Source organism: Xenopus laevis, chromosome 8S, assembly GCF_017654675.1.
Source record: "Xenopus laevis strain J_2021 chromosome 8S, Xenopus_laevis_v10.1, whole genome shotgun sequence".
NCBI lineage: Eukaryota > Metazoa > Chordata > Amphibia > Anura > Pipidae > Xenopus > Xenopus laevis.
The window spans coordinates 43,017,260-43,032,124 of NC_054386.1; the positions used below are offsets into that span (position 1 = coordinate 43,017,260).

General features: G+C 38.5%; 1 protein-coding gene across 3 annotated transcripts in view; it reads right to left on the bottom strand.

The window, feature by feature from the left end:
- The window catches only part of rabgap1.S (RAB GTPase activating protein 1 S homeolog), a 124,189-nt gene that overhangs the window by 79,580 nt on the left and 29,744 nt on the right, over positions 1–14,865 (bottom strand). For all 3 annotated transcript variants that reach the window (XM_018232866.2, XM_018232867.2, XM_018232868.2), the window contains one exon: positions 7,476–7,650. In XM_018232866.2, coding sequence (XP_018088355.1) covers positions 7,476–7,650 — 175 coding nt within the window. The remainder of the gene's footprint in view (positions 1–7,475; positions 7,651–14,865) is intronic.

The following is a 14,865-nucleotide window of genomic DNA, read 5'->3' on the forward strand; positions in this document are numbered from 1 at the left end:
TAACTTCATTTCTTTTTATGAGAAGGTAAGCAGGGACCTCAATTCTGGGATGGCAGTGGATGTGATTTACTTAGACTTTGCTAAAGCATTTGCAACGCTGGTTTAATTAAGGAATGTTGGAACATAGTATTTTTACCTGGATAGAGAACTGGCTAAAAGACTACAAAGAGTGGTGGTAAATGGAACATTTTCTAATTGGACCAGTGTTGTAAGTGGAGTACCGCAGGGCTCTGTACTTGGTCCCTTGCTGTTCAACTTATTTATTAATGGAGGTGGGCATTGATAGTACTGTTTCTATTTTTGCAGATGATAAATTGTGCAGAACTATAGGTTCCATGCAGGATGCTGCCACTTTGCAGAGTGATTTGTCTAAATTGGGAAACTGGGCAGCAAACTGGAAAATGAGGTGCAATGTTGATAAATGCAAGGTTATGCACTTTGGCAAAAATAATATAAATGCAAGTTATACACTAAAAGGAAGTGTGTTGAAAGTTTCCTTAAATGAGAAGGATCTAGGGGTTTTGTAGAGAAGTTGTCTAATTCTTGTCAGTGTCATTCTGTGGCTACTAAAGCAAATAATGTTGTGTCTTGCATAAAAAAGGGCATTAACTAAAGGGATGAAAACATAATTATGCCTCTTTATAGGTCCCTGGCAAGACCTCACCTGGAGTATGCAGTGCAGTTTTGGACTCCAGTCCGTAAGAGGGATATAAATGAGCTGGAGAGAGTGCAGAAATGTGAATCTAAACTGGTTAGAGGGATGGAAGACAAATTATGAGGGTAGACCGTCAATTTTGGGGTTGTTTTCTCTGGAAAAAAGGCGCTTGCGAGGGGATATGATTACACTTTATAAGTACATTAGAGGATATTATAGAGACATAGCAGGAGACCTTTTTACCCAAAAAGAGGATCACCGCACCAGAGGCCACCCATTCAGACTAGAGGAAAAGAACTTTCATTGGAAGCAACGTAGATGAAAGTATGGAGGGGAGTATGTATGGATGCTGGGTTTTCATTTGGAGCAGTTGAATTTGATGGACTTTGTCTGTTTTCAATTTAACTATGTAGCTATATTCATGAATGGTATAATCCTAATCCTGAAAACACTAATATGATTATGAATACACTAATTGTAGGATGAGTAAAGGCTCTGGCTCACTGTCCCATGCGCAAACGGAAGGACTTAAAGGAAAACTATACCCCCAAAATAAATACTTAAGCAACAGATAGTTTATATCAAATTGAATGACATATTAAAGAATCTTACCAAACTGGAATATATATTTACATAAATATTACCCTTTTACATCTCTTGCCTTGAACCACCATTTCGTGACTCTATCTGTGCTGCCTCAGAGATCACCTGACCAGAAATACTACAACACTAACTGTAACAGGAAGAAGTGAGGAAGCAAAAGACACAACTCTGTCTGTTTATTGGCTCATGTGACCTTACATGTGGTTTGTATGTGTGCACAGTGAATCTTACGATCTCAGGGGGCGGCCCTTATTTTTTTAAAATGGCAATTTTCTATTTATGATTACCCAATGGCACATACTACTAAACAAGTATATTATTATGATAATGGTTCATTTGCAGGGTTTTACACATGAGCTGTTTTACTCAACATCTTTTAATAGAGACCTGCGTTGTTTGGGGGGTATAGTTTTCCTTTAAGCCGATTGCCTCCTGTCCTTCATGAACCATACACGGCCTGGCAAGTAGCCTTATGTGTGAACAAAGTATCCCCATATCTGGTATCCCCACACACCCCGCTTTGGGGCAATTCACATCTTCCACATCTCCGTTACCTTCCAGATTTCATCTACTGGCCTAACATGTAGATTAAAAAACTAGGAGACCTGATGGGAAAAAGAGCCTTTCCCACCCTCCCGCAGCTGCAAGAGAAAGCACCAGATACCCTTATAGACCCCTTCAGGTATATGCAACTGAAACACACATTTAAAGCCCAGTTCAATGGGTACAACCCAACATACCACAAATTTGATATCAGCAACACCCTTCGGACAGAAATTCCGCATCAATTGGTCTCATCCTTATATAAGAATCTGTTAGAGGTGAAGGACTCTCCCTTCCAATCGGAAGTGGCAAAGGGCTTTACCCACAATATCGGAGGATGTCTGGAAAGAAGCCACTGAAAGGGTCTATAGCTACCTTATTTCCCTACCAAATTTTCAGTGTGCCCGAGAAGTCATAACACATACACGGATTTTATACATATTCTTTGGGAACGCCCAATAGTTTTTCAATTTGGAAGAGTGTGGTCCGATGCTTAAGAGACAATCTAGACTTACCCCAAGCGGTCTCCCCCAAAACATGCCTACTAGGTGTAATAGTCAAGCTCGATCCCCACAACCATACTAGAACACTGTTTAGGACTTTATTGTTCTATGCAAGAAAAGCTATAATCTTGCACTGGTTGCAACCCAAACGCCCCCTCAATCAACCATACGCTACCGTTAATAAAATTGACCAACAAGGCAAGAGGCCTCCTTGACAAATTTGAGAGGATATGGAGACACTGGGTAGACATCTACCCTCTGCCATCAGACGTATGAGAGATTCAACTTATTATTATGGAATGTGTAATTCACATACTAAACACATTACCCCAGCACTCCATTATATACCGGTAGTCTTAAAGGAGAAGGAAAACCTGTAGGAAAAAAAAACAACAAAATATTTCACTACTCATCCGAGCAACTTCTTCAGTTCAACCAAAAGCATCCCTTTTTACTAATTGTAGACATTTTCCCTTCAATGTGTGTAAAATTACTTCATGGGGTGCCGGGGTAATGTGTTTAGTATGTGATACAACCCACACCTATGTGCACCTAATTTTATTTGAAATTTGGGGGATGAGCTGCACTTTTGTATATTACATATATGGGGAGGTTGCTCTCTCCTGAATGCTTGCTCTCCCAACCCCTGCTCCTTTAAGGATAGTCCTGCTGTTAAGAAGGTGATTTAAAGCCCAAAATGCTGAATGTTTTCTTTGAATGAGGTCATGCCCAGTAAAGAGAAAAGCAGGTATGGTCTTTCTCCCAAGGATACGCTCTTTTTTTCCCCCACTTAGTTAGGACTGACCCATGGACACTGCCTTGACTGGGAGCGTCAGCTTATGCATACTTTGTACAAACTTTGTAACTAAAAGTGTCTCTTTTTACTAAATGTACACATTTTCCCTACAATGTTTGCAAAATTAGGTCCTGTTTTATTTGTATAAATAGGTGCCATACAGCGCAGGCTACCTGCATATTACTGCTCAAGGGATATAAAATAAATTCTTGTTAATACCAGTTCCAGTGCCTCATATGCAACACTTATTTATCTTACAACAATTTATCTTACTTCAATTTAGCAAGTACCAAGGTAACCCTTCATTTATTGTATAACTTGGGATGCAGTCTTTTACATAGAATACAGAAGACAATTGCCCAAAAAGATTTAATCTGCAAAAACAACACAATATAAAAACGACACAAATGAGGGGTTATTTGGGGAAGGGGCAGTTTTTCCAAGAGCATAAAACCAACATGTGACAGTCTATAAATACAAGCATAACATTTTAGAGTTAGCGTATCCTTGACAGGAAGTGGAATATGTGTGTTCTAGTGATGAGCTGTAGTTGGTCAGTCATCAGAGTATAATTTGTTCCTGTGATCTAGGGCACAGGGCCAGTTTTTGTGTGTGTTGTGCAAACTTAACAAATCGGCCTCAAAGTGCAAAATATCTGTGGCAAATGGAAGCTGTTCCATTACCAATGGTTTGTCCTCGTGCTTTGGTTTTGCAGGATTTGTTTAGAAAATGCATTCTAAAACTTGATGGGCACACCCATCCTTTCCTAAAATGTAGTTTTAATTAATGGATGTGTCAAATCACTCAAAATGTAAAGCAATACATAACATACAAGGGAGGATAAAGCAAATAAATAAAATATATAATCATGTTTAAGATTCTATGTCGAATATTTTGAAAAAAATTTACCTTACATGTCTTTTGTAACAAGTCAAATCAACTGGATTTGCGGTATTTTTTTTTTTTCTCTCTTGAAGACAGCGAGTCCAGTTGATTTGACTTATTACTATAGATATACCATGGTCTGTATGGATGAGAACTTTAAAAGGAGAATAAAAGCTTAACTAAAGAAGTAGGCTAGAAATTTTGTGCATTGTGTTTTGGGCTTCTGTACCAGCCCAAGGGAACCACAGCCCTTTAGCAGGGAAGATCTGTGTTGCCAAACATGCCCCAGTAGCTCCCCATCTTCTTTTCTGCTGACTCACTGCACAGTCTCTGTGCTGCTGTCAGTTACTGAGCTTAGGGAACCACTCACAATATACAGTACAAATAGTATATAAATGTCACAATATAAGCTGATTAGTAATTAATGCAGATAGTTACTACATGGCAGCACAGAAACCAGTGCAACTAGCAACAGAATCTAATAGTCAGTCCTGTAGCATCAACCTATATTACAGGATCATTGCTGCTATTGAGCAGCCATTACCCAATCAAAAGAAAACAGAAGGAATAAGTGTCCCATGCAGGCAGCATATGAAGTCTCTGCAGATGAGTAAAACAAATTCCCCTTTCTCAGACAACCCCTAGCCAGAACATTTACTAAAAACAAGTTCCATAGCATCAGCTTGGGAAAGAAACTATATCCCTGAACATTGTGGGTTTCTATAAACATATATTGCACGAAAAGCCCATATGTGAAGAACAGTGCTTCAAATATTTTAATAACTGTGCTCATAAAAAACAGGGGCAAAAATACATGATATATTATAGAAGGCAATGAATGGACAGATTTCTGTCTTTACTCCCAGACTTTTTCCAATTACAGACACAGACTGTATGCCTTCAGGCGATCTCTGGAGAAGAACACGCACCTTCAAAAAAAGAGGGCTCAAGGGAAAAGATTGCAGATGATTGACGACAATGACCATCACTAACACCAGCCTTGCTGGACGAGTGGTTTTAGGCTCACAAAATGTTGTCGTACAAAGGGTTTCCTTTGTAGGGCCTTAACAACTAAAGTGGGGTCCCATCAAAAGAAAATGTGATCTTCACATCTGGTACAGCATCCAGTGGCTTTTGATATACAGTATAAATGGCTATATGTACATTTAAGCAAATGTTAATACATGTCTAGTCCATGCTGCATGAAGTCTAGGACAGAAGGAGTTAATGACGCAATATATGGATTTTCTTCTAAAGCTGAACCTGAAGATCCTCCTTATAAAACAGGGGTGCCCAAACTTTTTGCAACAAGGGCCAGATTTGGTGAAGTGGAAATGTGTGGGGGCCGACCATTCAGCCCCACATTCTTTGAACCATTATAGGAATTGTTCAGTGTAAAAATAAAAACTGGGTAAATAGTTAGGCTGTGCAAAATAAAAAATGTTTCTAATATAGTTAGTAAGGCAAAAATGTAATGTATAAAGGCTGGAGTGACTATATGTCAAACATAATAGCCAGAACACTACTTCAGTGCCTCAAAGGGCCTATTGCTAACATATTCGGGAGTTCTGAAAAAACAAGGCGGTCATGGCCAGATAGGTGCAATTACAAAGGCAGTGGGTCAAGATGTATACAAACTTAAAATCTTAGGGTATAACCATGTGTCATCCTGTCTTGGGAGGCTAGACAAATATGAAAGCACACTCTTTCGCTGGAGGGTGCTTGTAGAAGCAGTTCATCCAAGCAAAGAAGTACTGTAAGAGTGTGTTGCCAAATGTAGGCTAACAAACAGGCCCAGGCCATCATTTCAGTAAACACCTTTAGGTATCTTGGCATGGTCAAAAGCAAAAGCCTGAAACTGATCTGCCATAAAACAAGCTGATGAAGGTAAAAAAAAAAAAAAAAAACGCCTAGTTCTACCTCTTCATAGACTGGTCAAAAGGATCTGCCCTTTTTTGGACACCAGCATCAACTGAAGGAGAACTCTGTCTTTGATGTGTGCACTATACTGGTCTGAATACATTTTATTCTGCACCTCAATTAAAACAGGAAAGCTTTCGTCTTGGATGGGTTTGTAGGGACACTGGACATCTTAAATCTCGGCGTAGGAGGATTTTGAAATTGTAAATTATATAAATGGGAAACTAGGATTATTCGTAAGGCCCCTCTGCAAATTCCAGGTGGAGTTCCTGTCACTTACATGCTTCCCCATTCTCTCCCTGCCAATGTTCCCCCACATCCCCTCCCACCAGTGGATTGGCTTGTCTGTAAGTGTTCAACCGTGCTCAGGGTGGCACCCCCACTCCACCCTAGGCAAGTATCTACCATGGGTACCCCTATTCCAATAAATTATTGGTATAGATTGTGTTGCACTGACTGTGTGAGAGTTATCGGTCAACTCACTGTTTGACAATTGACAATCAATGTTTTGCACCATAAGGCAGTAGTGGTCAAACAGTCCATGTTCCACTAGCCTCAGGAAATGTGTAGAAAATACTTACAATGTTGAAATATGACTTTCATGCTAATATTTCAAGACTATTGTCAGGAAGTTAAAGATTTAAAGGATTGGTCCTATATAAAAGAACTGTATAGCACATAGTTATTAACGTCAAAATAGCTGAAACTCTATTAAGGGAAAATTCTATGGCTTGACTCAACTATTAATATACGTGAAGCTTTAGAGCTTGGCTCAACCATCAAAGCATTTAAATAAGTTTTGCCAGAAATAATTGGCAACTCTGATAAACTAAATTACATATAACAATATGTGGCCTTACAATTGTTAAAAACCCAACAGATACCTATTGGTGCACATTTTCTTATGTAAGGAAGGGAAAGGCACTGCTCTTATATTTATTATGTAATACCTAACAATTTAGATGTGTGGAACCTAAACTTGTTTAAATTCTCATTCCAAAAACAAAATACTTTTCTTCATAAAGATTCATGGTCTTTCCCAAGCTTTATTCACACTTTTTTCAGTGCATTATGAAAAATTGTATGGGCAACAGCACTCACCACTGCAGATACTTAAAGTGATACTGACACTAAACTACTTTTTAAAATATGAATGTACATTAAAAGCTACCTATAGGTTATTTTGATCGTTATTTGCAGAGGTTTGTTTTTGTAAGTTATTGTTAGTTGAAGTTTCTAAGCCTGACTGTTTTGTCAACCTGACTGTCCCATCTCAGCCTGTCAGTTAAGAGTTTTTAATGCAAATGGACTCCTGCTGCACACATATGGCAATCCCCCTCATACAGGAACATGGGGCATCAGACAGGTAATGTAAAAGCATTGTGCAAATACTTTATGGCAAAGTTATAAGTAGCTTTCAAATGCAATATAATGATAGATGTAAAAAAAAAAAGGACTTTCATTTCTGGTGTCAGTATCTCTTTAAGATTCAGCTTCAAAATGAAGACCATCTTAACTCTAAAGAGCGTTTTACGAAAACTTTTCCTGCGTGTCTGTCTAAATGATTTACCTTCTTCTTCATCATCTTCTGGTGGTGAGGGGATACTGGTTGTTTGTTGCCCGTACTGCAACAGACGGATTGATGGGCTGGCAGTTGTTTTCCTTCTCTCTCTCTCTGACTCGCTCTCCAAACATATTACTTCATAAAATGTATCACAGTTATTCTTACGCTCTTTCCGCTCAATCTGTAACCGAAAATGAACTGCAAATGAAATTCAAACACCTTGGACACAATGCAATTACTTGCATTTGACTTGAAACATCCAATACAAAGAGTTACAAATCTATGTTCTTTGCAAAAGTGATACAACACAGTGATGAAACAAGCAATATTTTTTAGCTGCACCTTTTAATGTTGCTCCCAACATTTCACATTAAGGGGGTTATTTATCAAGGTCTGAATTTATCTCAATATTGGCTGCCATAAACTCCGATCTAACCCGCTCGGGTTTTTAACGCTTATTTATTATTACATTTTCCTGACAAATTGCTTTGCGGGAAAAGCTCCGATTTTCACAAATTTTTCGTGCATTTTCTCAGAAATCTCCGAATTTTTCGTAGTTTTCACCCGAAAGCTCCGAAAACATTGTGAAATTGCCCGAAACCCCCGACACAACCAGAAATCTATGGGACTGTTCCCATTGACTTTTATGCAACCGAGACAGGTTTATGATGCTGTGCTTTTATATTCAGGCTTTTTAGGCCTCGGGGTTTAATAAATTCCGAAAAATTCATGATTTTATTTAAAAGTCAGATTTTATAAAAAAAAATTTAAAAAAAAAAAAAACACAAATTTTTCGGATTTCGGGGAATTTCGGGTATTCGGAGCTTAGTAAATAACCCCCTAAGTGTCTGCCTTCCACTTTCTTAGATTTATGATAATTATTATTGCTCTGATAGTGCTCTTTCAAACTTGAGGACATGCGTGTTACAAAAATCCAATACTAGCATAATGGTTAGTACAAAGGGATTAGTAGAAAGGTACATGTATATTGGTGAGCCAATGGAGTATACAAGTGAGATCAGTTTAACCAAGACAGATAACTTAAAACAAATTAAACAGATACCTAGTGGTCCATTACCTAGAAATTACATCATGCAGCTCATATAGATTTTCCATAAATAATATATCATGTATTGTATAAGAGGCTCCCCTAGTAAAAAAACAAGTGCTTATTAAAAGTTGTCTTTTAAAAATTAAAGACCCACAGGAAAATAATTTTTATACAGGTGATTGAATGCCAAAGAAGACTTAGAATATCCTATTCCACAGCAATTAGGACTGGATGGCGCCTAATAAAACCATTAAAAAAAAAAAAAAACCATGAAGTAATTATCTCTTATTTTAACCCTAGATGCGCCACATAATGTAGACATTCTGTGCATAAAAGGCCCACCAGTAACGAGACACATATGAATATATTCATATGTAGGGGCATATGATCCCTCAATTTACCATATATTTGAAGATTGGAATAGAAAGACCTAATTATTAACTTTGGATCTGACAGTCTGTGTACTTTGTGTTATATATACATAATTGAACTATGTCTTTCTGAATCAGCTCTGGGGAGGACACTGCAAACTAAATTGATACATTAGTTGATACATTTCTTATCTTTAGCCATGCTAAATTCTTTCATTAAAGGCAGCTGTTAGAATTGATACAATAGTTGCTAATATTTCACAGAATAGAGTCCTGCGCGGGACCATTTTTTGAAACCCGTACCTGACCAGTACCTACAACCGAAAAGCAAGAAAACACTGGCACAGCATGGGTTGCCTCTAGCAGGGAAACCCCTTGCTCATTTATTGCGGATGCAACGTTTCGGGGCGTAACCCCTTTGTCAAGCATTACGCCCGAAACGTTGCATCCGCAATAAATGAGCAAGGGGTTTCCCTGCTAGAAGCAACCCATGCTGTGCCAGTGTTTTCTTGCTTTTCATGTGGATTTTGAGGTTGCCAAACGCCTCCTTCACTGAGCACCTGGGATTCGTTCTGATTAGGAAGGCCAGGGTAATTTATTTTCTGCCGTACCTACAACCCGCATGTTCCTGCTAGGTGACTGGACCGGCAACAGGCCAACTGACCTTCCGACGCGGAAGTGACGTCACATTTGCCCGGAAGGGATGTCACTCCAGTGTCGAATATTCCCATAAAACTAAAAAAACTGGAAGAACCATAAGGGTGGGATCAAGTCTGCACCTTTGTTGGGTAGTTGGGTACCCACCCAGGGGGACCCCTGGGTGAATGTACAAACGCATCTTTTCCTCCACATTTCTTCCTAAAGCTGAACTGACAGTTTTTACTCATCCCTGTACGGTGTTCAGTAAGAACTTTTAAACTGGTGTTTTAAGGAAAAACATGCAAAATGGCAATCTTTATTAATATGTATAAGACATATTATAAGTATATTTTACAATATGTAAACATATCAATATTTTCCAAAGTATATTAAGTTAAAGGTGAAGTAACAAAAAAAATTGGCTTGATTTAATTTTTTGTTGAATACATAATTACAAGTTAACAGTTGTGCCATTTGCTTCTGTGGAAATGTAAGCTCCATATAAAAATAAGGAAACTGATGTATTTGTGATATGACTTTTTCAGACATTTGCCTTTCAGCTAAAAAAAAGTGCATTAAGGAAATCACAACAGGTGGGCATCAGTGTAAATACCTGAAGTTAAATTATTTAGCAGCAATGCACAGGCAGCTGCCAGTGTCTTGGACTGAAAGGTTAGGCAGGGATGGGGACTTTAAGGGACAAAGCTATGATAAATTAGTAATGAGCACTTTATGAATGATAGAAGTCCAACCTTAAAAGTCCCAACACTTCTTTTAAGGTCAGTTGTTTTCAGACAGTTCACCAGAAATACAGCCTTTTTTTCCAATAACTATATTTTCTATTTATGATAGTTTTTTCTAATACTGGGGTTTCATTGTTGGTCTTTTCACTCTTTCTAAAGCAGCTCTGGGAGGGGAGTAAGTAAACTGCTCTAAATGATACATAAATTGATAAATTTCTTATATTTGGCCCTGCTGAGCAAAATCCCTGAGAATCAAGGCAGCTATTTATTATAGTTGCTAATGTTCCACAGATGCTGCTGAGAAATGTATTAACTAATGTAGAAAATGGTAAAAGTGCAGATTCTACACCTGGATTACAGAGCTGCCAGACTGAAACACCAAAGACAGAAGCATTTAACTTCAATTTTGGAAAAACTGTAAAAAAATAAAAAGGGGCAAGCTATTGAAAAACGTCTATCTCTGGTCAGAAGTCTGAAAACAACTGAAAAAAGTGTTTGGAAGGTAAACAACCCCTTTAAAAGGAAATGTTATTTTGAATGGATTTAGAAAATGTATTTTATTTTCTGTGTAAAATTAAGGCATTGTTTTAGTCAAAACATCAGTTGTCTTATAATATCTTGCCTAAACTACTGCATCTGATAACTAGCCTTCAATACTTTCCGCTCTCAGTCCATTTTAAAATCTAGGGTGTTATTTATTAAAGTCCAAAAAAAATTGGTTTTTTTAACTATATCGAATTTTTTGAGATTTATTATACCCCATGGATGGAAAAGTCTGAATCAGAAAATACTCCATCTCAGACCTGCCAAAGTTGTATATAAGTCAATGGAAGAGATCCATATCCTATTTGGAAGTTTCTGTGGTCTGCGCTGGAATTAGCCAGAAAATCCGACTATATAAGGTTTTTCAGTCACAAATCGAAAAAATTGGACCTTTCTTTTTAGGAAAAGTCCAAAAAATCTGAAAACATTGTACAATTAGAATTTTCGCTCGATTTTATCGAGTTTTTACCCGATCTCAATAAATTGTGTTTTTTTAATAAAAAATAAGGTCCAATCGTGTATTTTAGTTTGGTCTAACATTTTTAATTTAAACACTCTGAAAAATTTAGATTTTGATAAATAAGGCTGGAATCATTGTGTGTTTATGGAAAAGTGAATCTGTGAATTGGTTTAGCAAAGGATAACGTTCTTCTAAACTGCAAAGCCCTTCACTCTGCTCCTCAGTTTCTCTGGCCTCGACTTGTTTCTGTCATCCTTTTTACACCATCACAAATGAATGGAGGGCACACCAAAAAATTTGATTTAGACATATACAAAATATTATATAAGGTGCAAATAGTCCAAAAGTACCCCATACTGAGTAACGTAACATTTTTTTCATGTGGTGGGGTTGTACACCTAAATAAAATGCAAACACAGGGTGAGATCACAAAGAAAAAAAAAAATCTTTATATAACTGTAAAACATAGTACAACAAACAAAGCAATAGTTTGTCTTAACACACAAACACACACACACACACACACACACTTACTTAGCGGACACAGACAACTTTTTTCTAATTTTGGTTCTGTACATTAACACAATGAATTTTCAATGAAACAACTCAGATGCAGTTGAACTGCAGACTTTAATTCAGTGGGTTGAACAAAAAGATTGCATAAAAATATGAGGAACTAAAGTCTTTTTTAACAAAATCACTTCATTTCATGGGCAGGTGTGGCCAATTCCTTTGTTATGACATTATCAATGAAGCAGATAAAAGCCCTGGAATTGATGTGAGGGGGGGTGCTTGTATGTGGATGATTTTGCTGTGAACAGACAAAGGAGCTCTCCATGCAGGAGAAACAAGCCAGTCAGGTTTCGGAACATCGACTAAAAATTATTTAAGAAAACAGACTTCTCAGCAAAAAATTATCAACATGAAGTATAGGTAAATGTACTTTCATATTTGAAAAAGTCAGGTTTTTTTAGCGTCAGTATCACTTTATGCTGCAAAAATAGAAAAAACCCATCCCAGAAATGCTACAATATTAGGAATGGCAAAATCTACAGTTTGGTACATCCTGAGAAAGAAATAAAGCACTTGTGAACTCAGCAACGCCAAAAGACCTGGACATCCACGGAAGACAACAGTGGTGGATGATCGCAGAATCATTTCCATGTTGAAGAGAAACCCCTTCATAGCAGCCAAACAAGTTAACAACACTCTCCATGAGGTAGGCGTATCGATATCCAAGTCTACCATAAAGAGAAGACTGCATGAAAGTAAATACAGAGGGTGCACTGCAAGGTACAAGCCACTCATAAGCATCAAGAATAATGGCTAGATTGGACTTCGCTAAAAAACATCTAAAAAAGCCAGCACAGCTCTGGAAAAACACTGTTTGGACAGATGAAACCAAAATCAACCTCTACCAGAATGATGGCAAGAAAAAAGTATGGAGGAGGCGTGGAACAGCTCATAACCCAAAGCATACAACAAGATCTTTAAAACATGGTGGAGGCAGTGTGGAGGCTTGGGCATGCATGGCTGCCAGTGGCACTGGGAAACTAGTGTTTATCGATAAAGTGACACAGGACAGAAGCAGCCGAATTAATTCTGAGGTCTGCTCATATCCAGCTAAATGCAGTCAAATTGATTGGGAGGCATTTTATAATGACCCAAAACATACAGCCAAAGCAACCCAGGAGTTTATTTAAGCTAAGAAGTGGAATATTATTGAATGGCCAAGCCAATCACCTGTTCTGAACCGAATGGAGCATGCATTTCACTTGTTGAAGGCCCACAAACAAACAGCAACTGAAAGAGCTGCAGTAAAGGCCTGCAGAATCTGGTGATGTCCATGAGTTCAAGACTTCAGGCTGTCATTTCCAGCAAAGAGGTTTCAACCCAGTATTAGAAATGAACATTTTATTCTGAGTTTTTTAATTTGTTCAATTACTTTTGAGCCCCTGAAATAAAGTGATTGTGTTAAAAAAAGTCTTCAGTTCCTCACATTTTTATGCAATCTTTTGTGTGTGTGTGTGTGTGTGTGTGTGTGTGTGTGATGGGATGTGTGTGATGGGATGGGATGTGTGTGATGGGATGGGATGTGTGTGATGGGATGGGATGTGTGTGATGGGATGGGATGTGTGTGATGGGATGGGATGTGTGTGATGGGATGGGATGTGTGTGATGGGATGGGATGTGTGTGATGGGATGGGATGTGTGTGATGGGATGGGATGTGTGTGATGGGATGGGATGTGTGTGATGGGATGGGATGTGTGTGATGGGATGGGATGTGTGTGATGGGATGGGATGTGTGTGATGGGATGGGATGTGTGTGATGGGATGGGATGTGTGTGATGGGATGGGATGTGTGTGATGGGATGGGATGTGTGTGATGGGATGGGATGTGTGTGATGGGATGGGATGTGTGTGATGGGATGTGTGTGATGGGATGTGTGTGATGGGATGTGTGAGATGGGATGGGATGTGTGAGATGGGATGGGATGTGTGTGATGGGATGGGATGTGTGTGATGGGATGGGATGTGTGTGATGGGATGTGTGTGTGTGGTGTCAAACAGTGCCGTAGGCTCACTTGAACAAAGCCAGAGGTGCACGATCAATAGTATTTACTCTGTTGATAGTGATATATTTCACATAAAGTAGTATTTTATCCGACTTTTCGCCCCACATGGGGATCCTTCAAAAAGGTCCCCATGTGGGACCGAAACGTTACATAAAATGCTACTTTATGTGGAACCTTCATCACAGTCCAGTGAGTATCCGCACTCCAAGGCAAACGTTATTGTGGAATCCACTATTTTGGATTCGGCCGAACCCCCGTATCCTTCTCGAAAGATTCAGCTGAATACTGAACTGAATCCTAATTTGCATATGCAAATTAGGGGCAAGAAGGGGAAAATATGTTTTACTTCCTTGTTTTATGACAAAAGTCACGAGATTTCCCTCCCCGTCCCTATTTTGCATATGCAAATTAGGATTTGGTTCGGCCGGGCAGAAGGATTCGGCCGAATCCTGCTGAAAAAGGCCGAATCCCGAACCGAATCCTGGATTTGGTGCATCCCTAATTTCAAGAAACCGGCACTCCCAAGTAAAAACTTTTTTTATTGTCCAACGTTTTTGGTCCTTATTAGGACCTTTCTCAAGGATGATACAAAACCATTTCGACCAATCTTAAGTAGCCTAACATATTTAAACTCTCCAATCAGTGCTTGATATCCAAATTTATCAATTAATTGATTTAAATCTTGTGACCATCTTTACCTAAGTGGCATAAATTTTTTTTTTACCCAGATAGGAAGTTTTGAGACAAAGATTTCAGCAAACAAAATGTAAGTTTATTGGTTCCAACGTTTCAGTTCCACAATGGAACTTTCATCAGGGATGCCCCAAATCCACTATTTTAGGATTCAGTCAAATTTCGAACCAAATCGGAATCCTAGTTTGCATACATAAGGATTTTTAGTAGCACAGACTTCCCGCGTGTGACAAATCTCCCTGTGTGCCATAGCCCTTAAAATTTATTACAAACTATGTAGGATGCAATAGTGTAAATGTAAATAAGAATTTCCCAAAAT